This window comes from Myodes glareolus, chromosome 9, assembly GCF_982192425.1.
Source record: "Myodes glareolus chromosome 9, mMyoGla1.1, whole genome shotgun sequence".
In the NCBI taxonomy this organism is placed as follows: domain Eukaryota; kingdom Metazoa; phylum Chordata; class Mammalia; order Rodentia; family Cricetidae; genus Myodes; species Myodes glareolus.
Window position 1 is genome coordinate 64,765,463 of NC_142034.1, and position 21,228 is coordinate 64,786,690.

The following is a 21,228-nucleotide window of genomic DNA, read 5'->3' on the forward strand; positions in this document are numbered from 1 at the left end:
TAGTCCTCTTAGAAAGTTCTGTGACACACAAAGAAAGCCTCTGCCCAGCAAGTAAAATGGCTGTTACCCAAAGTAAAGGATCCCCACTTCTCATCAGGGGATTTAGCCAGAGTCTCTGCCTTCCTCATGGGTGTATGGTTCTAGTCTGGCCTCTTAGCCTTTCTTCACTACAGTTAGGGCCCTAAGGAGCACATCTGTCTTCTTCTATCTCCTCTCTCTTTCCCTGTCCCACTGGTGTCGTCTGAATGTTCACCTTGCCCTTCAAAAACTCATATTGGTACCCTCGTCTCAGAAAGACGGGATCAGGAGGTGGGGTCCTTGGAGGATGGTTTGGTCATTGGGTTAAGCCTCATGTATAATAACGGTACCTTGTGAAAGAGAGAACCAAGGAGTTGCTTTCCTCGTCCCAACAGGCAAAAATGGTATGTGGCGTGCTCAACCTTTGGCCTTCCCATCCTCCACAACTATAATAAATAAACCTTTATCTTCAAAAATAACCTAGTTTCAAGCATCTGTTGCAGCAGCATGGATTAAAGTAAGACAGTGAGCTAGAGGATGCAAGCAATGGGGTTTAGGATCATTCCCACACACCGCAAGTAATGGGGTTTAGGATCATTCCCACACACCGCAAGCAATGGGGTTTAGGAACACCCCCACACACCGCCACAGTCCAGCCTCTGTCCACCTGGTACCTTGTGCTGAAGTGGGGTGCTTGCTCCCCAGATGCTTATTTCTTGGTTTATTGGGTTTTGTCCTCAATCCCATTTATCTGCCTAGCACACATCACTCTCTACCAATAAAAGGGTGGCAGTCACATTATCACGAAGCTTGGCAATTATATTTGGAAAATTGGAAAGAGAGGAGAGGAAGAAAGGATCAAGGAAAGTAACCATGAGGCATAAGACACAGGCTACCATCTGCTTGAGGTCAAATTCCCTTACCTGGAAGAACAGGCAGCTTGGGGCTCTGGGAAAGCACACTGGACCTGGTCCACGTGTTGACTTCCTACTTTCTCTTCTTCTTCCTTAGGTGAGTTGTGAAATCCCAGGGAAAGTGTTTTCACCCGATGACAGTTCTTGATACAGAAAGAAGAAACCACATGATCCATTCTGGTAGAGAGATTGATCTCAATTTTGGGGAAGTGGTCCATGGCTCTCTGCACAAAGTCTTCCTCCTGCATCTCATACAAGCAGTAGAACAGTTCCAGCTGGCTGGGCTGCCTCTGCAGCTTCTTGGCCTTGGCTTTCACTTCAATCCATTTCAGCAGTTCCAGTCTGACTTGCTGAGAGATCTTGCAACTTAATTTCTTCTCCAAATAGGAGCTTCTCTCCTGGTTTACAAGGCCAAAGAGGAAACGGACAACAAAAATCAGATAGCCTTTTTCAAACTTGCCGTAATTCTCTAGGAGGACCTTCACGTCTCGGTTCAGAAGATCTGAACAGCCTGCTGATCCCTTCCTCATAGGCACCCCCTCTTCCTCCTCTTCCAGCAAATAGTACATAGCAGCAAAGAACTCCTGGAAGGTCATGTGGCTGAAGCTATAGACTCTCTCACAGTCCACTTCCTTCTGGAACACGTTCATTCTCAGGAAAGCAGAGACGTCCGTCATCTGCAGGCCGTGTTTCCTCAGGTCACACTCCTCAAATAGGATCTTCTGGTTCCAGATTCCATCTGCAGCCAGTGAGCAGAGCCCCTGTAGGTGGGAAGAGAAGAGGTGTTCCTCCGCATCCCCTCGGGATTGCAGCAGGCTGGAAAGGAAGAAGACATAGACGGCAGTAGTGGTCTTGGAGGTCTGGGCCAGGCTCTTCCCCGTCTCCATCTGCTGCTTCAGCCCCGTGCACACGATCCAGCAGACTAGGGGGATGAAGCACATGGTAAAGAGGATCTCATTCTCTTGGATCAGCCTGAAGGCTTCCCTGGCTTGCAGTTCATTTGAGAAATACTTAAAGAAATACTCCTTCCTTTTGGCCTCGGAGAAACCCAGGATCTCGACATGGCGAGGGTGGTCCAGCAGATGCTGCAGCTTCTCCAAGGCTACGGGCCTCGTCGTAATGAGCAGAGAGGCCTTGGGCAGCAGTTTCTTTCGGATGAGGCTGCTCAGCAGAATGTCTCCCCTCACAGCCTTCTGCCAGTCTGTGCAGACCTCTCCAATGTGCTCATCAAAGGCCCCCTGCAGCTCGTCAAAGCCATCCATGAGGAAGAGGATCCTGGAGGGCTTGTGCAGGATCTTGCACACTGGTGGGTTTGGGTCAGGACAGCAGCTGACAATCAGGTCTCCCAGACTCCTTGGTGTCCTGAGGCTCACCTCTCGACAGTGGATAAAGAATACATAATCAAACTTGTCTTTGAAGAGCTTCCCGGATGCCCAGTCCAACATAATCTTCCTAGCTAGTATTGTTTTCCCGATGCCTGCTGCTCCCTGGAACACCACTGTGTGCACAGGCTCTGTGTGCTCATCCTCGGGCTCAAACAGCAGCTCCAGCTTAATGGAACTGATGGGTCTGTCCCACGTTTTGGTCCTGCCAATGGTCAGTAGTTCATATTCCCTCTCTTGCTTGCTCGGATGCTCCTTGACCAGTTGTAGCTGAGTGTAGCGGTTGTTGAGGTCCACACTCTCACCCAGACGTGCATTCCTGTCTTTGATACAGTAGAACCTGCTTCTCACATGTTGTCTGTACATCTTACAGTAATCTACAGCAGAGACAGCAAGGTAGACTTGGAAAAGCCCACACACATCTCTTCCCCAACAATAAGCTATGAGCGGACCTATGCTCTTAGAGGAAGAACACTGAGAATAGTGAGGAGCCAATAGCAACAATAACAAAATGCATAGAATGCTGAGTGTTGACTAGAGATAATGTGCTCACCAAACATTCATATGTATATAGCAAGGTTATACTCACTGATGTAATAGTGGCATGATTGTCATGGCAGTAACCAACCATCTATGATTGGATTTGGAGTCTAGTTCCAAGGTAAAGATCCATGTCAGGCATTGAAAGTCCAGTCAAAAGCCTGAGTGGCTAGGGAGCCATAGGCCCTAGCAGCAATGTGTTCTCCAGGTATCTCATTGGTGTAGGAGGTCCTTCTGTATTTGTATTGCTTTCATTGGTTAATAAAGAAACTGCCTTGGCCTTTTGATAGGGCAAAACTTAGATAGGCGTGGAAAAGAGAACAGGATGCTGGGAAGAAGGGCAGTGTGGCAGACTCCACAATTCTCCTGCCTGAGACAGACGCTGGTTAGAATCTTTCCCGGTAAGCCACGACCTCGTGGTGATATACAGATTATTAGAAATGGGTTAAACTAATATGGGAGAGTTAGCCAATAAGAGGCTAGAAATAATGGGCCAGGCAGTAATTTAATTAATACAATTTCTGTGCAGTTATTTCGGAGGTTAAGCTAGCCGGGTGGCGGGACATAGCCCACCACTCCTCATACAATGTCTTATTATATCTAGTACTGTTTTCCCCAAAACATGAAGGCAGCATAAAATGTAAATTAATATTAAAACATGCCATGTGCCTGAAAGGAAAACAAGTACTCTAAAGGAAGTAACGGCTGGGTTGGGGAAATAGGAGGTGTAATTTTCCTCGCTGCTCAAGTGTATCAGGTCCCCAAAATTCTGTCCCAATTACTTCCCACTCATGATAGAGCAGAGAGACAGTACCATAGGCACAGCCTCCAACCAGAAAATCTGTTATTTCAGCCTTATACCTTTAATTAAAGCCCGCATCTACCTGTAGTAAACCTTTTCCCTGGGACTTTAAGAAACAATGTAAATATGCATCTACTTCTTCAGCTGAAGGTGGATTTCCTTTAGCAGGCCTTGTTCCCTGAAGAGGAAACCTGAAGAGTGGCCAAGCTTCCCCGCTTTCCAGTCCCTTGGCCTCCTCTTCCAGGTCTCAAAACAAAGCTGAAAGCAGCAGCCCCATGCCTACCTTTCTTTTTCTTACAAATCGAGATCTTGGAAAGATAGCCCAGCAAACCCATCCACTCCTCTTCAAGGCTGTCTTCCTGGCATACCACAGTGAGATTAGAAGCATACGAATCATCTAAACACAAAAGGAAAAAGCACAAAGTACATCAAAAAGTCCTAACACTGAGGATTGAATTGAGCCTAGTCTATGCGGTGGGTCAAAGGCCCTTCTGAATTAAACATAGCTTAGCCAAGCATGACAGCCCGTACCTATAAGCTCAGCACTTGGGAGATGGAAGCAGGAAGACCAGAGCTTCAGGAGTTACATCAGCTGGTAGTGAGTTCAAGGCCAACCTAGGCTGCATGAGATCATGTCTCAAAGAGGAAAAGCAAAGGAAAAAAAGAAAAGGAGGAGGAGAGGGGAGTAAACATGGCTCAGGTGGCAGGCCATAGTTATTTCATCAGAACCCCAGTGCGCATGATTCTGCTTGCCTCACTTTGAAAGAGTAGCTGTCAACCATCAGCTCAACACTGTGTTCCCAAATGCAGAATGTCTTTTCCAGGCCCAGACGTCCATAGAGTACATATGACAGCAAACAAGGTTCCTTTGCCATCATCTGTCCTTGGCCTTCCCTAGTACCCTCACTTGGAGGCTATGTGCACAACCCTCAGTGTTCTCCTGACAGCCCCACCCTTCCCTGACCTCAGCTGCGTGTACGTAGTTCATTTGGGTCATATCCTGTGCTGCCGTGTCTAGATTTCTAGGTCTTCAGAAATGACTATTGTCAGTCTATATAATGAAGAAATTCAGAGCACTGGTTAACTAAATTCACATAGAAAAAATTAAAATTCTGAGTAGAACTCTACTCAAAGCAGTTCTTCTTACTCTGTGCTGAAGCTTGGGCATCACTATCCATAGAAAACCCCAAGGAGATTCCAACATATACCTACAGCTAAGAACTACATGTCCAAATAGTCTGAACTTTCTTCCTAGGGGAAATTTAGGAATGCTGTAGCAAAAACCCCCTCCTGGAAAACATATCCAATAGATTAAGGACACAGACAGGAACTTAAGGGTAAGACATATCCACTCCTGTGAATATAAAATTATTCTGTAAGATGATGCCAGGGTTGTAGCTCGGTTGGCAGAGTGCCTTCTTAGTATAGACCAAGTCTATCTATACCACATAAACCAGGGAAGGTGTTAGTACACACCTGTAACCCTGGTACCCAGGAGGATCAGGAGTTCAAGGGAATCTTTGGCTACTCAGAAAGTTGGAGGCAAGCTTGGGCTATGTGAGACCCTATCTAAGAAGGACGATCAGGAGAGATGGAAGGAAAGAGAAAAGACAACAGCACTAGCAATGAGATCACAAAAGAAAAATCTAAACATTGAGCAAATTAAGCTCTCAATAATTATATTCTCACTTAAGGTCTCACTTTAATCCAAAAGAGAACTTCAAATACTGGTGGCAATTTTTACAATTAAAATCCAGATATGAAAGCCGATACCACATGGCTATGCTTTTTCAGTCTTGCCTGGCTTTTTATTCTGGATATGCCTGGCTCTGAGTGGGGAGCCCTGGGTAATTAGAACCTCTCCCTGGCTTATGCCGCTCCTTTGAAAGCATGAATAGTACTGGTAATTACTTTATGGGGTTAGTGAAAGAGCGAAATCTATCACAACTGCCCAGTACGGGGGTTCTGGAGAGGTAGCTCAGTGGTTAAGAGCACTGATTGCTTTTTCAGAGGATCTGGATTCAGTTTCCAGCACCCACATGGTGACTCACAACTGCCTGTAACTCCAGTTCCAGGGAATCTGATGCCCTCTTCTGGCGTTCTCAGGTACCAACACATGTATGGTACACATATAGGCAAGCAGGTAAACACTCATACACATAAAATAAACATATTTCTGGGGTTTTTGAGACCTGCTCTTTCTATTACCTAGCCCTGGCTGTTCTGGAACTTGCTTTGTAGACCAAGTTGGCCTCTAACTTACAGAGATCCACCTGCCTCTGCCTCCCAAGTGCTGGGATTAAAGGCATGCACCACTACATCCATCCCAAAATAAATCTTATTTTAAAAATCTACCTAGTAAAGAGCCAGAGAGAGGTAACTCAGTGAGTAAAGGCACAAACCCGACAGACTGATTTTGATCCCCAGGACTCATATGGTAGAAACAAAAAATCAATCCCTGCAAGTTGTCCTCTGACCTCCACATATGGGCCATAGCACACACCACACATGCACATGAAATAAATAACTAAAAACATTTAATGTTTTAATTTTAAAAAAGTAAATTGTTTAGTAAGTACTTCCACTGCTAAGATTAACACTTCACTCTTATGATATGTGCTCTCAATACAGACACCACTATAGTTGTGTAAGAGATGTGCAATTTGACTGCAGCATCCTCTGCCACACAGCTCCGTCTCTCTCTCCTATATCACAATTGTCTTTCCTTGCTATGCACCTCTTCATCTCCACTGACTCAGTGGTGTGGGATGGAACCCAGGGCCCTGAGCATGCTAGGCAGATGCTCTACCGCTGAGCTATCCCCACCCCAGCATCTATCTGACAACCCATTGTGATTACTGCCTTCTGGCCTTCCAACTCCGCATCCGCTGCCTGTGACTTTCTGGTTACTCTGAATCCTTTCTGCTTTTTCGCTTGTTCAGAGCAAACAAGCATCCACTAGGAGCTGATTGGAAAACCAGAGGTGGGCCTGAGCAGGAAACAGACTCAGAGAGCAGGGTACCAGTCACAGCAGGCTACAAGTAGAGTTTTTACAGAATTAGAAAAAGCATGCTGCTTCCTCCCACTCTCTCATACCCCACCAGGAGAAGGAAAAAAAAACATGATTCTAAATTAACATTTTAAAGATGCCAACTTCTTTGTAGCCAGGGACATAATCTCCCAGCACTTAGAAGGCAGAGAAAAGAGGATTTTGAATTTGGGGACAGCCTGGAATACATAGCAAATTTGAGGTCAATCTGGGATATGTGAGACTCTAATTCAAAAAAAGAATTCCAGGGGCTGGAGAGATGGCCCAGAGGTTAAGAGCGGTGACTGCTCTTCCAGAGGTCCTGAGTTCAGGTCCCAGCAACCACATGGTGGCTCACAACCATCTATGAGATCTAGTGCCCTCTTCTGACCTGCAGGTGTACATGCAGGTAGAACACTATATACATAATAAATAAAATGTTTAAACAAAAAGAATTCCAAAGAAAGGAAGACATTGAGTAAACAAAATTATCCACTGGCAGATGAAGAGACAGCAAAGTGTAATATTATATATACACAAATGTTTGTCATTAGTCTTTTTCAAAGAAGGAAATTCTGAGATACATGAAGTCATTATGCTAAGTGAAGTAAGTCAGTCACAAGAGAAAAACACTTCGTGATTCTGCCTGCATGAGGAATCCATAGTGGTAAAGTTCACAGGAACAGAAAATAGGATGGTGGTTGCTAGGAGACAGGGTGAGGTAATGGGGAGGATTACCTAGTGAGGTAGGAGTTGTCAGTTGTGCAAGAGGGAAAGCACTCTGGAAGTTGGTTGCACAATAGTGTGAGCTTCCTTATTACTAAGCCTTAAAATTACTAAATTACTAAAACTTAAAATTACTAAAATTCTATATTTTAGGTTACTTGTACTTTACTGTGAGGGAAGAAAATCTTCTTGTTTACTCACTCCACTCTGGCTGGTCCTTCTTAGCTTTTTCCCAGAGGTCTCTCCTGTTGATAGCTGCAAAGATCCACACAGCCATGGCCCAGGCCTTTTCCTCCCCATTGAAGTCAATCATGAGTGTGGCTAGATCCAAATGGTCGGCCTTCTCCATCTGGCCCCTGGGGAGTGGGATGCAGCCACTCTCGGGTGGATAATCTTCTAAGTGCATTTTGAATTTCCTGAGGTCCACATCTTCGAGATCCTCTAGATACTGGGCCAGCTTGCAGCGGACACTTGTCATCTTCATCGGCAACCCTTCTGAAGGTCTTTGCTCTCAGGGCCACACTGGATCGCAGGAGCGAAAACCCCATGTGGGTAAGAAGAATCTTATTAAAAGTCTCCACTTCCAGAAAACTAGATGCTAATATTGAAACATCACAGGGTACCCCATAAGTTGGTAAAAGTTTTAAAGTTTCTCAACTCAGAAAACTCAAACAGGGAAAAAGAGGGAAAAAAAAAACCAATCACTCAACTCTATGAATCACCACGTCTGGCTTTGAAAAGTAAACCAAACACTTACCAGAAAGTTCTCTTGGCTTGATCCAGGAATGTGTCCTGAGCCATGGAAGAAAAGCTCCCCTGCAGAGATAAAAATAAATAAGCCATCAGCCAGGCAGTGGTGGTGCGTGCCTTTAATCCTAGCACTCAGGAGGCAGAGGCAGGAGAATCTCTGTGAGTTCGAGCCCAGCCTGATCTACAAGAGCTAGGTCCAGGACAGGTTCCAAAGCTACAGAGAAACCCTGTCTTGAAAAAACAAACAAACAAATAAGCCATCAATACAATCAACTATAGTACACAGAAAACAAACGTACAGGAGAGCACTGGGACTGTGGTCCCGTGGTGACGGACACTCTTTACTATTGCTCAATTTCAGCTTCCTCATTTAGTCACTGAGGAAGCAAAAGAGATTTGCTTTCTGATTTCTTTTAATGGAAGGTTCTGGCTTCTTGTTCCTTTTTTCATCTGAGGGAAAGGAACAAAGAAAGGAGAAAACCAGGAGAAAAGATGCTACAGTCATGACAAAGCAACAGAGGGGGAGTACTCCCAGCACAAAGGGGGAGGACTCCCAGCACAGAGGGGGGACACCCCACGCAGAGGGGAGGACTCCCAGCACAGAGGGGTAGGACTCCCAGCACAGAGGGGAAGGACTCCCAGAACAGAGGGGGAGGACTCCCAGAACAGAGGGGGAGGACTCCCAGCACAGAGAGGGAGGACTCCCGACACAGAAGGGAAGGACTCACAGCACAGAGTGGGAGGACTCCCAGCATACAGCGGTGGGCAGTCTTTCACTGCTCCTCTACTTCCCACTGACAGAACCCAATCAGGTGGAACCTGGGTGTGTATAAAGGAGAACCAAATGCATACATCTCTTCAATGGCTCTTAGAGAGTTTCATAAATATCATGAGTATCACAGTTCACATTTAGTTAGAACTCATAGGTTAGATTAGCCTGATTATTCTCCCTAATCTAGTTTCTCAATTGAAATGTGTAGGTTCCTTCTGCTGAGTAGTAGAGACTCTAAGTAACTTTCTTAGAAGGTAGCCATTAATGACAGGGGAGGGGAAAGAGCCTGCAAAACGGTAATGGACTCTAAATTGGTATTTATATGACAGCGGGTTGACACTTGAGGCCCCTCAAGCTCTGTGATCCCTATCCCTTTTCCAGTCTGTGTCTCCTCTCCCTGCCCCATACAACAGCTCACACCTTCCTTTCACTCAACTCTAGGGCTTTCGCTGACAGCTACCCCAGCTCTACAGATCCTCCTAGACTGACCCCTCTGCTCACATCTGTACCAGGAATTTTCAGTCCTCTGCTCCCTGTCCCTGAGACCTGCTGCAATAGCTTTGGTGTTTACTTTGGCTACCCTGGGCTTCCATCACACTCCCTCACGGGCATCCCACCCTCTGCTGCCCTGAGTAGATGCTGGGCAAGCCTGTTGAAGTCCTTGGAAGCTATAACTGCTTCTTTTGCAACCCCCACAACACCTCCCCAACATGCACAAACCAAGTAACCAGCAAACAGAAGATCCCAAAACACTTTAAAGCTAGACCTAGAGTCTAGAAGAAATTTCTAGTTTATTGACCAAGACAAGTCATGCCATTAAATATAGCTTCCCATTCCTTCCTGGACCTTTCGCCCATATTGCTCCATGAAACTGTACTCACCCGGATACCAGCCTTAGGTAGAACCGAAGAGAAAATGAGATGACTTTATAGTGGTCACTGACACTGGAGGCAGGAAGGATGTGGTTTCCGGAAGTGTATGAGCTTGCATCACCAGCAAATTAACAGTTACTCATCTGGATGGGTTTTCCAAACCCAAGCAATAGACTTCTGAGACTAAGTCTGGGCTGCAGACCAAAATTCCCCAGGGTCCTTGGGAAAGCCTTTAGAATAGTGGGCTCAGCTCACACTGCAAGCACCCCAGGAGGAGCTGGGACTCCAGAGAAGAGGGAAGTGCGCAGTGATAAGCAGAACTGCTGAGTGGAGAGTTGAGAATAAGTTCAGGCTCTGAAACCCCGTGCTCCATGTTCTTCCCCTTCACATGGAGACGGTCAGCAGGCAGCTACAAGTGTTTGCTGTCCCCCGTTATTTTTGAAGGCAGATGTCCTACTCCACGACTTTTGGACTCACCTGTCGGGTTGATTTGGAGAATTAGCTGTGTCCAAGGAAAAAGCCAAAAGCACCTGGCTTTCTTTACCCCTGAAGAACAAGGGGACAGATGGCCACGCAGACCTGCTTTCCCTGCTCCTTTTAGTGGCCGTGGACCCCAGCCGGACGAGGGCATGGGTTCCGCCAAGTTCTGAGCAAGAGGTACTCATTCTCTCAGTATTGGCACAGGGCAGTTGCTCACGTTAAACTACAGACGAAGTGGCAGACCCACATCTCAGAGACTCTGTAGATCCAGAGGCAGCAGCAACAAGAGCTCAGGAGCTAAAGCTAGACAGGAAGCGGACCAGACACATTCAGGAAGACTGGAGCTACCGCCTATAGGCAAGAATTTTTTTTTTTTTTTTTGTAAGTCGGTTGTAAATCGCGTTGACTGAGATATATTTTATGTGCAGCAAAAATCCACACCTTTATAAAAACAGATATGTAGATTAGCAGAAAAGAGTAGAAAGTGCAAAAATAAGCCCACTTATGTGAGCAACTGATTTTGACAAGGACCACCGAGAAGATAAAAAGAAAGGAGATCTCTTCAACCACTGGTCTCTCAGTCAGACCGTTGTGGTGCGAATCTGCAGTACCAGTTGCTTGGGAGGTTAGAGCAGGGATTTACAAGTTCAAGGCCTTCCTGGGCAACTTAGTGGGACAATGTCTCAAAATAAAAAGGGGGTGGGAATGGAGCTAGATGGTTGTGCCTTATGTAGTTGTTGCTGTTGTTTTTATTCTTTACTCTTTGGGTATCCACCACCCAGCTCCCAAATAAATACACGGAGGTTTATTATTACTTATAAATGCCCCGTCTTAGCTTAGCTTGTTTCTTGCCAGCTTTTCTTAAATTAAATTATCCCTTCTATGTTTTGCCTCTGGGCTTTTACCTTTTTCTATTTCTGTATACCTTTCTTTACTTCATACTCCATGGCTGTGTAGCTGGGTGGCTGTCCCCCTGAAGTCCTCCTCCTTCTCTCGCTCCTAGATCTCCCTCTCCCCAGATTTCTCCTCCTATTTATTCTCCTCCTGCCAACCCTCCCTATCCTTTCACCTGCCTTGCTATTGGTCATTTAGCTCTTTATTAGACCAATCAGGTTTTTTGTTTGTTTGTTTTTTAGCTGTCCTGGAACTAGATCTTGTAGACCAGGCTGGCCTCGAACTCACAGAGATCTGCCTGCCTCTCCCTCCCAAGTGCTGGGATTAAAGCCACTGCCCAGCTTTTTAAAAATAATTTATTATTAAATTTATTTTGTGTGCATTGGTATGAAAGTGTCAGATCCCCTGGAACTGGAGTTGCAGACGACAGTTGTGAGTTGCCATGTGGGTGCTGGGAATTGAACTCAGGACCTCTGGAAGAGCAGCCAGTGCTCTTAACCACTGAGCCATCTCACCAGCCCCCTAATCAGATTTTTGACTTTTTTTAAAATTTATCTATTTACTAAAAATTTCCACCTCCTCCCCTCCTCCCACTTCCCTCCCACTCCCTCCCTCCCCTTTCCCCCTCCCTCTCCAGTCCTAAGAGAAGTCAGGGTGTCCTGCCCTGTGGGAAGTTCAAGGCCCTCCCCCCTCCATCCAGGTCTAGGAAGGCGTGCATCCAAACAGACTAGGCTCCCAAAAAGTCAGTACATGCAGTAGAATCAAAACTCAGTGCCATTATCATTGGCTTCTCAGTCAGGCCTCATTGTCAGCCACATTCAGAGAGTTCGGTCTGATCACATGCTCGTTCAGTCCCAGTTCAGCTGGCCTTGTTGAGCTCTCAATAGATCAGTCCCATCATCTCAGTGGGTGGACGCACCTCTCATGGTACTGACTTCCTTGCTCATGTTCTCCCTCCCTCTGCTCTTCATCTGGACCTTGGGAGCTCAGTCCAGTGCTCCAATGTGGGTCTCTGTCTCTATCTCCATCCATTGCCGGATGAAGGTTCTATAGTGATATGCAAGATATTCATCAGTGTGGCTATGGGAGAAGGCCAGTTCAGGCACCCTCTCCTCTGCTGCCCAAGGACCTAGCTGGGGACATCCTCGTGGACACCTGGGAATCCCTCCAGAGCCGAGCCTCTTGCCAACCTTAAAATGGCTCCCTTAATTAAGATATCTTCTTCCCTGCTCCCATATCCACCCTTCCTCCATCTCAACCATCCCATTCCCCTAAGCTCTCCCCAATCCTCCCCTTCTCCCTTCTCTCTCCCCATCTCCCCTTCCCCCCACCAAGCCCCACCCCCGTGCTCCCAACTTTTGCCCGGCAATCTTGTCTACTTCCAATATTCAGGAGGATAACTATATGATTTTCTTTGGGTTCACCTTATTATTTAGGTTCTCTAGGATCACGAACTATAGGCTCAATGTCCTTTGTTTATGGCTAGAATTCACTAATGAGTGAGTACATACCATATTCATCTTTTTGGATCTGGGTTATCTCACTCAGTAATGTGTTTTCCATCCATTTGCATGCAAAATTCAAGATGTCATTGGTTTTTACCGCTGAGTAGAACTCTAATGTGTATATGTACCACACCTTCTTTATCAATTCTTCCATTGAGGGGCACCTAGGTTGTTTCCAGGTTCTGGCTATTACAAATAGTGCTGCTATGAACATAGTTGAACAAATACTTTTGTAGTATGATTGGGCATCTCTTGGGTATATTCCCAAGAGTGGAATTGCTGGATTCTGAGGTAGGTTGACTCCCAGTTTCCTGAGAAACCGCCACACTGATTTCCAAAGTAGTTGCACAAGTTTGCATTCCCACCAGCAATGGATGAGTGTTCCCCTTACTCCACATCCTCTCCAGCATAGGTTATCATTGGTGTTTTTGATTTTAGCCATTCTGACAGGTATAAGATGGTATCTCAAAGTTGTTTTGATTTGCATTTCCCTGATTGCTAAGGAAGTTGAACATGACCTTAAGTATATTTTGGCCATTTGAGATTCTTCTGTTGAGAATTCTCCGTTCATTTCAGTACCCCATTTTTTAATTGGGTTATTCAGAATTTTAATGTCTAGTTTCTTGAGTTCTTTATCTGATGAGGAGTTGGTGAAGATCTTCTCCCATTCAGTAGGGTTTTTTTTCGTCTTAATGACAGTGTCCTTTGCTTTACAGATGCTTCTCAGTTTCAGGAGGTCCCATTTATTCATTGTTGCTCTTATTGTCTGTGCTACTGGGGTTATATGTAGGAAGTAGTCTCCTGTGCCCATGTGTTGCAGACTACTTCCCACTTTCTCTTCTATCAAGTTCAGTGTGGTCAGATTTATACTGAGGTCTTTCATCCATTTGGACTTGAGTTTTGCGCATGGTGAGAGATATGGATCTATTTTCATTCTTCTACATGTTGACATCCAGTTGTGCCAGCACCATTTGTTAAGGATATTTTCTTTTTTTCTTCCATTGTATAATTTTAGCTCCTTTGTCAAAAATCAGGTGTTCATAGGTTTGTGGATTAATATCCGGGTCTTCAATTCAATTCCATTGGTTAACATCTCTGTTTTTATGCCAATAACAAGTTGCTTTCATTACTGTAGCTCTGTAATAGAGTTTGAAGTCAGGGATGGTAATGACTCCAGAAGTACTTTTATTGTATAGGATTCTTTTGGGTTTTTTGTCTTTCCATATAAATTTGATTATTGTTCTCTCAAGGTCTGTGAAGAATTTTGTTGGGATTTTGATGGGGATTGCATTGAATCTATAGATTGCTTTTGGTAGAATTGCCATTTTTACTATGTTGATCCTACCAATCCAAGAGCATGGGAGATCCTTCCATTTTCTGGTATTCTCTTCTATTTCTTTCTTCAAAGACTTAAAGTTCTTGTCAAATAGATCTTTCACTTTCTTGGTTAGAGTTACCCCAAGATACTTTATGCTATTTATGGCTATAGTGAAAGGTGATGTTTCACTGATTTCCCTCTCTGCTTCTTTGTTCTTTGTGTATAGGAGGGCTACTGATTTTTTTTGGAGTTGATCTTGTATCCTGCCACATTACTAAAGGTGTTCATCAGATGTAGGAGTTCTTTGGGAGAGTTTTTGGGGTCACTTAAGTACACTATCGTATCATCTGCAAACAATGAAAGTTTGACTTCTTCCTTCCCAATTCGAATCCCCTTGATCTTGTTGTCTTGTTGCTATTGCTAAAACTTCAATCACTACATTGAAGAGGTATGGAGAGAGTGGACAGCCTTGTCTTGTTCCTCCCAATCAGATGTTTTAGGTAGAGAAAGGAACATAGCTTCATAGAGTTAAACAAATGCAACATAAAAGAATGCAACACATTTTTGCATCCTTAAACAAATGTTCCACATCATAAACAGATGCAACATATCTTAAAATAATATTCTACAATAGCCTTACCTAGCATATGAGATACTGGGTCCCATCCTTAGTACTGCAAAAATTAAAAACAGAAAAGTAATAAATTAATGATCTTCAGAAAACAGGATAGTTACATGCTGAAGAATAAAACTAGATCTTACCTGATCTTCCCACATTTAAGTCCACTCGGTAATAAAGAGCTAAACAGATCTGAAGCCCTGACTCTCTAGCAGACAGGGAAAGCCTGTTAATGCTGATGCTGGCGAGGGTTTTTATGTATCTCCTGAAAAGCAATGCAACAAGAGGTTAAGTAAGCTACCAGGACTAACGAAACTGAAAAGCTGCCAGGGACACAAGGAGAAGAGTGAGGAAACCGCTAATGTCCTTGAAGAAGACATCTGTAAACCACATCTTAGATAAGGGTAACAGCCAAAACACGCAAGGACGTCACTCAAACCAACAGCAAAGGACGTGAACAAACAACAGTCAAGAAGAAACCGAAAGCCCGATAGGTGTGTGAAGGGTGTTCAACATTACCAGTCCTTGGGTGTTGACAACGATGACAATGAAGAAGCTATGGACTTATCTTAGACACAGAACTTTTCTGGCATGTCTTAAGCCCTGCATTTGATCGCAGTACCACGTAAAAACTGGATATAGCAACATGCACATAATGCCAGCACTGGAGAGTCCAAGATCAGCCTTGCCTACATAGTGAGTTCTAGGCTAGCCTGGGGTACAAAGTGAGACTTAGTCTCAAACAAACAAACAACAAGAACAAAAAACAAAAAAAATAACAAAACTTTGTTGTTGTTAACGAATGCATTTTAGTGGGTTACTTATAGAAACGTCAGAGAGATCATTTACAGGAGCACGGGCAGTTTGTCAATAGTTACACAACTGATAAAGGACTCTCTCAGTGGCATCATCTGCCTATAGATCCTCAGGGAGGGAAGGGGCTTTGTGAGAGCACTCCCTACTCCTGACAGGGACCAGTTATAGAAAGCTTCTGCAGGGAATCTCAGCTACTAAGAGTTCAAGAATGCAACAGCCAGAGTTGGAGACATGGCCCAGCAATTAAGAGCACTTGCTGCTCTTGTAGAAGAGCTGTGTTCCAGGTTAGAAAGATGGCTCAGCCATTAGAATTTAGGCTCACAACCAAAGTATAACAAGACCTGGGTTCCATTCCCAACACCCACATGGTGGTTCCAGAGGTTCTGATGCCCTCTTCTGACCTTTCTCAGCATCAAACACATACCAGATACATATGCATACATGCAGACAAAGCACCTATAAACATAAAATAAAGAAATCTAAAAAAAAATTTTTTTTAAAAAATACAGTCACCATCTCATAGCCAGGAGATAGCATTCCTTATCTCCCCACTCCTTCTGGCTCTTTTATTTCTTTCTGGCCCTTATTTTACAATGTTTCCTAAGCTATGAGTGAGTGAGATACATATTCTGTCTAAGACTGAACATACAACAGTCTCTCCTTTAAAAAAATGTTTTCGGCCAGGTATGGTGGCACACACCTGTGATCCCAGTACTCAGAAGGCAGAGATAGAAAGCTCTCCATGAGTTTGAAGCCAGCCTTGACTACACAGAAAGTTTCAGGATAGTTGGGGCTACAAAGAAAGACTCTGTCTCAAATAGTAATAATAACAGTAATAACATATAAAAGAAAATTTTTCTATAGTAAATTTCATTGATGAACAGTTTACAATCTTCTAAATTACATTTATTTATTTGTTTGGAGGGGTAAGGCATGCCACAACACAAGTCAAAGGACTGGTTTTCTCTTTCAACCATGTGGGTTCCAGGGATGGGACTTGGGGCATTGGGCTCACAGCAAGCACCATTACCTGCTGAGCCAGCTCATTGGACCTTTGTCAGTCTCTTAATCTCAACACTGTGGTCGGTTATGAATCTTTGCAGTATCTGCTGAAAAAAAAAAAAAAAAAAAAACCAAGAATCTCCCCTGACCAAAGTTGACAGCAGCTCTGACCCTAAAAGCATTTGAAGGCAACTTCAGTGGAAAATCATGTCTATTGAGCCAAACAACAGCAGTAGCTTCCCCACTCAGGCCTCCCCAATCATAGGGGCTTGACCATGTTTATAATAGCAAATATGAATTTCCTCTCACATGCAGGGCTCTAATCCAATAAGACAGTGGTTGGTGACACCCTGTAACTCTCATGCCACCACAGCACCAGCAGACTCATCTCACTTGGTTGGTCCATAATATGGCAAAAAATAAGACTGAAACTTTTCATATGGAATCAAGCCAAGCATAGTCATACTTTTTTGCAATCTTAGCACTTCAGAGCCTGAGGCAAAAGAATCCTCACAAGTTTGAGGCCAGCCTGAGCTACACAGTGAGTTCAAGGCCAGCCTGGGTTATAAAGCCCTGTCTCAGACAAACAAACAGAAAGCACCATGAGACATTATCTCAAGCCTGGCAGAATAAATATCATCAAAAGGACAATAAATGTTGGCTAGGGAAAAAAGAAGCAGCTTTCTCCTGCTGAAAATATAAATACATACAGCTGTGGTAGAAAAACAATATGGGGGTTCTAGATAAATTACAAATAGACTATCAAATGTCTCAGCATTCCTTCTGGGTATAAATGCAAAGAAAATAAGGAACCCAGTGATTCTCTGCATATCCGACGCAAACACAAGCCACACTGAGGTACTAACTGTTGTACACAAAAGAAAAAAAGACAGCCTTCGTCAAGTTCCCAAACCTTACTCTGAATAGTGAGCTAAAACTGAAGCCTAAGCTACCGCCAGTTATTTAAAAACTATGCAAATTCACACTGTTGTCTAGTGTGGTACCAAGACAACCTGCTGAAGAGCAAGAGGAAAGATGTGGGCCAGGAACATGGTGCCCAGGGCAGGCCTGTTCCGACAGCTAGAGGAGGGTAAGACAATGCTATGGGGCTTCGCCGAACACACATACACAGAGACAGAACATGAGTAGACACACGCTGTGCATCAGTAGTCTGCTGGGCAGAGTAGGGTTGACGCTGCAGTTGCCTTCAGTCGGAGTCTAAGCCCTCTCTTTCTGCGTCCCTGCTGGCATCATCATCTCCAGGCCTGTAGGGGAGGCTGCTTTACCTCTCCTCTGTGTCCCTAGGTCACGGGGATCCCAGTCGCTCCATGTCCAGCTTTACTCCATCAAGTACAGGCTATAGAACTCCAAACATAAGCTCATTAGAATCAACAACTCCAGGGACTGGAGAGAGAGCAGCAATTGAGATCTCTTTGTGTTCTTACCCAGGACCCAGGTTCTGTTTCCAGCACACTTATCAGGTGGTTCACAACCCCCTGTAAATCCAGTTTCAAAGCATCCTACTCCCTCTGGCCTCTGTAAGCAACTGTACACACATGGTGCTCATAAGACTTCATGCAGAGCCAAGCATGGCAGGACATGCCTTTAATCCCAGCACTTGGGACGCAGAAGCTGGTGTATTTCTGTGAGCTCCAGGTCATCCAAGGCTACACAGTAAAACTACTTTTAAAAAATTAAAGTTCATGCAAACACACATACAAATAAGTAAAAATTTGATAAAATAAATCTGGAACAGAGAAGAAACTTAGCTATTAAGAACTTTTCCTTGGGGCCAGGCAGTGGTGGCACACACCTTTAATCCCAGCAGTTGGGAGGCAGAGACAGGAGAATCTCTGTGAGTTCAAGGCCAACCTGGTCTACAAGAGTTAGTTCCAGGACAGGCTCTAAAGCTACAGAGAAACCCTGTCTCAAAAAAAAAAAAAAAGGAACTACAGAACTACTCCTTGGAGAAGGAGGAGTGGAGGAGGAGTAGAAGGGAAGGGAGGGGAAACTGGGGTCAGTATGAAAAATAAATTTGCAAAAATTTTATTTAAGTAAAATTTTAAAAAAAAAACTACTCCTTGGAGCTGGAGAGATGGCTCAGGAGTTGGGAGCAGTGTGTGCTCTTCCAGAGGCCCTGAGTTCAATTCACAGCAACCACATGGTGGCTCACAACCATCTACACTGGGATCTAGTGCCCTCTTCTGGCCTGCAGGCATACAACATGCAGAACACTCATACATACACTATAAATAAACATTTTTTTTAATTAAGATTTAAAAAAAAAAAGCTACTCGTGCAGAAGACCCAAGTTCAAGTCTCAGCACCCACAAGTAACTAACAACTGCATGGAACTCTGGTTCCGGGGTCCTCTGCCTCTGGCCCCCACAAGCACCCGCATTCAGTGCACACACAAACACACATACATACACATAACTTCAAATAATAAAAATAATAAATAAATAAATAAATAAATAAATTTTTAGCAATGGCTCAGCCATTAAAAGCACTGGCTACTCTTCCAAAGGACCTGGATTCCATTCCTGGCATCCACATGGAAGCTCAGTTATGTCTGTAACTCCTGTCCCTGGGAATCCAACACCCTTCTTTTATGGCCTCTGTAGGTGCTACACACATAGTGGACAGATACACATGCAGGCAGAGCACCCATACACGTAGAGTAGAAATAAAGGCTAACAAACACTTTTTAAAAAGAATGAACAACTTCAGCTGTATAAAGAACACACTAATAACTCAGTGTCCTGTGGAGGCCGAGTACTCCAGTGGGAAGTGTCAGGGAAGCCGATGGCCCAGCACTGCTGAGAATCCTGCAGGTCAGAGCTGCCCTCACAACTCTCGTCACCCAGAAAGGCTGTGCAACCAAGCATTGAGAAAGTTGTGAAGGACAGCCTGATGGTAAGACAACACTTATTTATGTCATCAATCAGAGAGGAGGGGACCTGTGGCAGGCCTAGAAGCTTCATCCTTATTGACTAGCATTCACAGTGCTGCAGGAGGAAAAAGTAATCATCAATGTCACTCAGCTACGACCCTTCAACCTACAACACTGGCCTGCCTGCCAGAGAACCGGTGTGATCCAGTGTGACAGTGGCACAAATGTTATAGGAGTAACCAACCATTTTTTTAAAACTGGACTTAGGGCCCATGAGATGGAACCATGCTTGATGCTGAAAAAATAGCCAAGAACCTGAGACTAGAGCAGTCATGGGCATAGGAGAAAACATAATACTATCACTCTGCTGAAGAAATATAGCAATAAAAGTGACTCTTAATATCTTACTGCTATACCCATAGATCAGTGGCTTGATTAACCCTCATGAGAAGCTTTTTCTTGCAGTAGATGGGATTTAACACAGAGACCCACAACTGGACATCATTCAGAGAGAGAGTTATTTTGGAACACTCGATCCTAAATGGGATGTCTTCATCAAACTGCTCTCCTCAAAGCTACAGGGATCTATTTGGAAGAGGAAGCTGGGGGATTATAAGAGCCATAGGAGATGGATGACTTCAAGGAAATAATGTCTTTCAGACATAACAGGACTGATGCATGTATGAACACACAGAGGCAGTGGCAGCACACATGAGACTGTCACAAGCCAGATCCAGCAGTTGAGAGGAGAAAGTGGACATAAGGTCCCACCCCTAGCCAAGAAACTGTTTGCATCTGAGAGCTGCCTGCCAAGGAGAATCAGTTTTCTCCAGTGGAGTGTTACTAGGAATATCAACCACATTCCAGGGGGGATCCATACTCAGGAGTAGTTGACTGATACAAAAAGAACCCAGTACCGTTTTTGTGGACTTTTTTTTTACTTTCTTTTGTTTGGGCATTTTTTTTTCTTTTTGGTCTTTTGCTTTTTTATTTTTATTTTTGTTTTTGTGATTTGCTGTTGCTATTGTTGAGAGAAGGGGGGACATAAAGTTGGGTAGATAAGGAGAAAGGAAAGTTCTGGGAGGAGTTGGGGGAGGAGGAAAACATGATTAAAATATATTGTATGAAAACTTTTAATTAAAAATATAAAATTAAAAAAGATAGTTGTGGGGGGCTGGAGAGATGGCTCAGAGGTTAAGAGCATTGCCTGCTCTTCCAAAGGTCCTGAGTTCAATTCCCAGCAACCACATGGTGGCTCACAACCATCTGTAATGGGGTCTGGTGCTCTCTTCTGGCCTGCAGGCATACACATAGACAAAATATTGTATACATAATAAAATAAAATAAATATTTTAAAAAAAGATAGTTGTGGAGGGGCTAGATAGATGGCTCAGTGGTTAAGAGCACTTGCTGCTCTTGCAGAAGATCCGAATTCCATTCTCAGGACCCACAAGGTGGTTTCTAACAATCTATAACTCTACTTCCAGGGATCCAATGCTCTCTTCTTACCTTCCTGGGTACCAGACACAAACATGGTACACAGCAATACATACAGGCAAGCCACTCACACTTAAAATAAAAATAAATCTTTCAAAATAAGTTATGGAAAGTACTAACTAGCATTACTTATTTTTAAAATGCCTATTTATGAACCTGGAAATATGGCTCCATGGTTAAGAGCACTTGTTTTCCCAGAGGACTTGGATTCAGTTCCCAGCACCCACGTGGTGGCTCACAGCCATCATTAGCTCCAGTTCCAAGGGGTCCAAGACTGATACCCTCTACTGACTTCTGACTTCTGACCTCTGAAGGTATTGGGCACAGCATGTGGTACACACACACACACACACACACACACACACAGAGAGAGAGAGAGAGAGAGGCACACAGGCACAAC

General features: G+C 44.3%; 1 protein-coding gene across 3 annotated transcripts in view; it reads right to left on the reverse strand.

Annotated features, from left to right (window-relative positions):
* Window positions 1–10,500, reverse strand: part of Nlrp3 (NLR family pyrin domain containing 3) — a 28,558-nt gene extending 18,058 nt beyond the window's left edge. The window contains exons 1-6 of one of the 3 annotated variants that reach the window (XM_087910577.1): window positions 9,814–10,500; window positions 8,889–8,979; window positions 8,168–8,226; window positions 7,612–7,932; window positions 3,940–4,053; window positions 942–2,691 (exon numbers count right to left, since the gene is read on the reverse strand). In XM_087910577.1, the coding sequence (XP_087766703.1) occupies window positions 942–2,691; window positions 3,940–4,053; window positions 7,612–7,894 (2,147 nt within the window). In that variant the 5' untranslated portion in view covers window positions 7,895–7,932; window positions 8,168–8,226; window positions 8,889–8,979; window positions 9,814–10,500. Of the gene's footprint in view, window positions 1–941; window positions 2,692–3,939; window positions 4,054–7,611; window positions 7,933–8,167; window positions 8,227–8,459; window positions 8,544–8,888; window positions 8,980–9,813 lie in introns of those variants that run through there. The other 2 variants (XM_048440069.3, XM_048440070.3) reach the window with 2 other exon arrangements.
* Window positions 10,501–21,228: the final 10,728 nt, after the last annotated feature.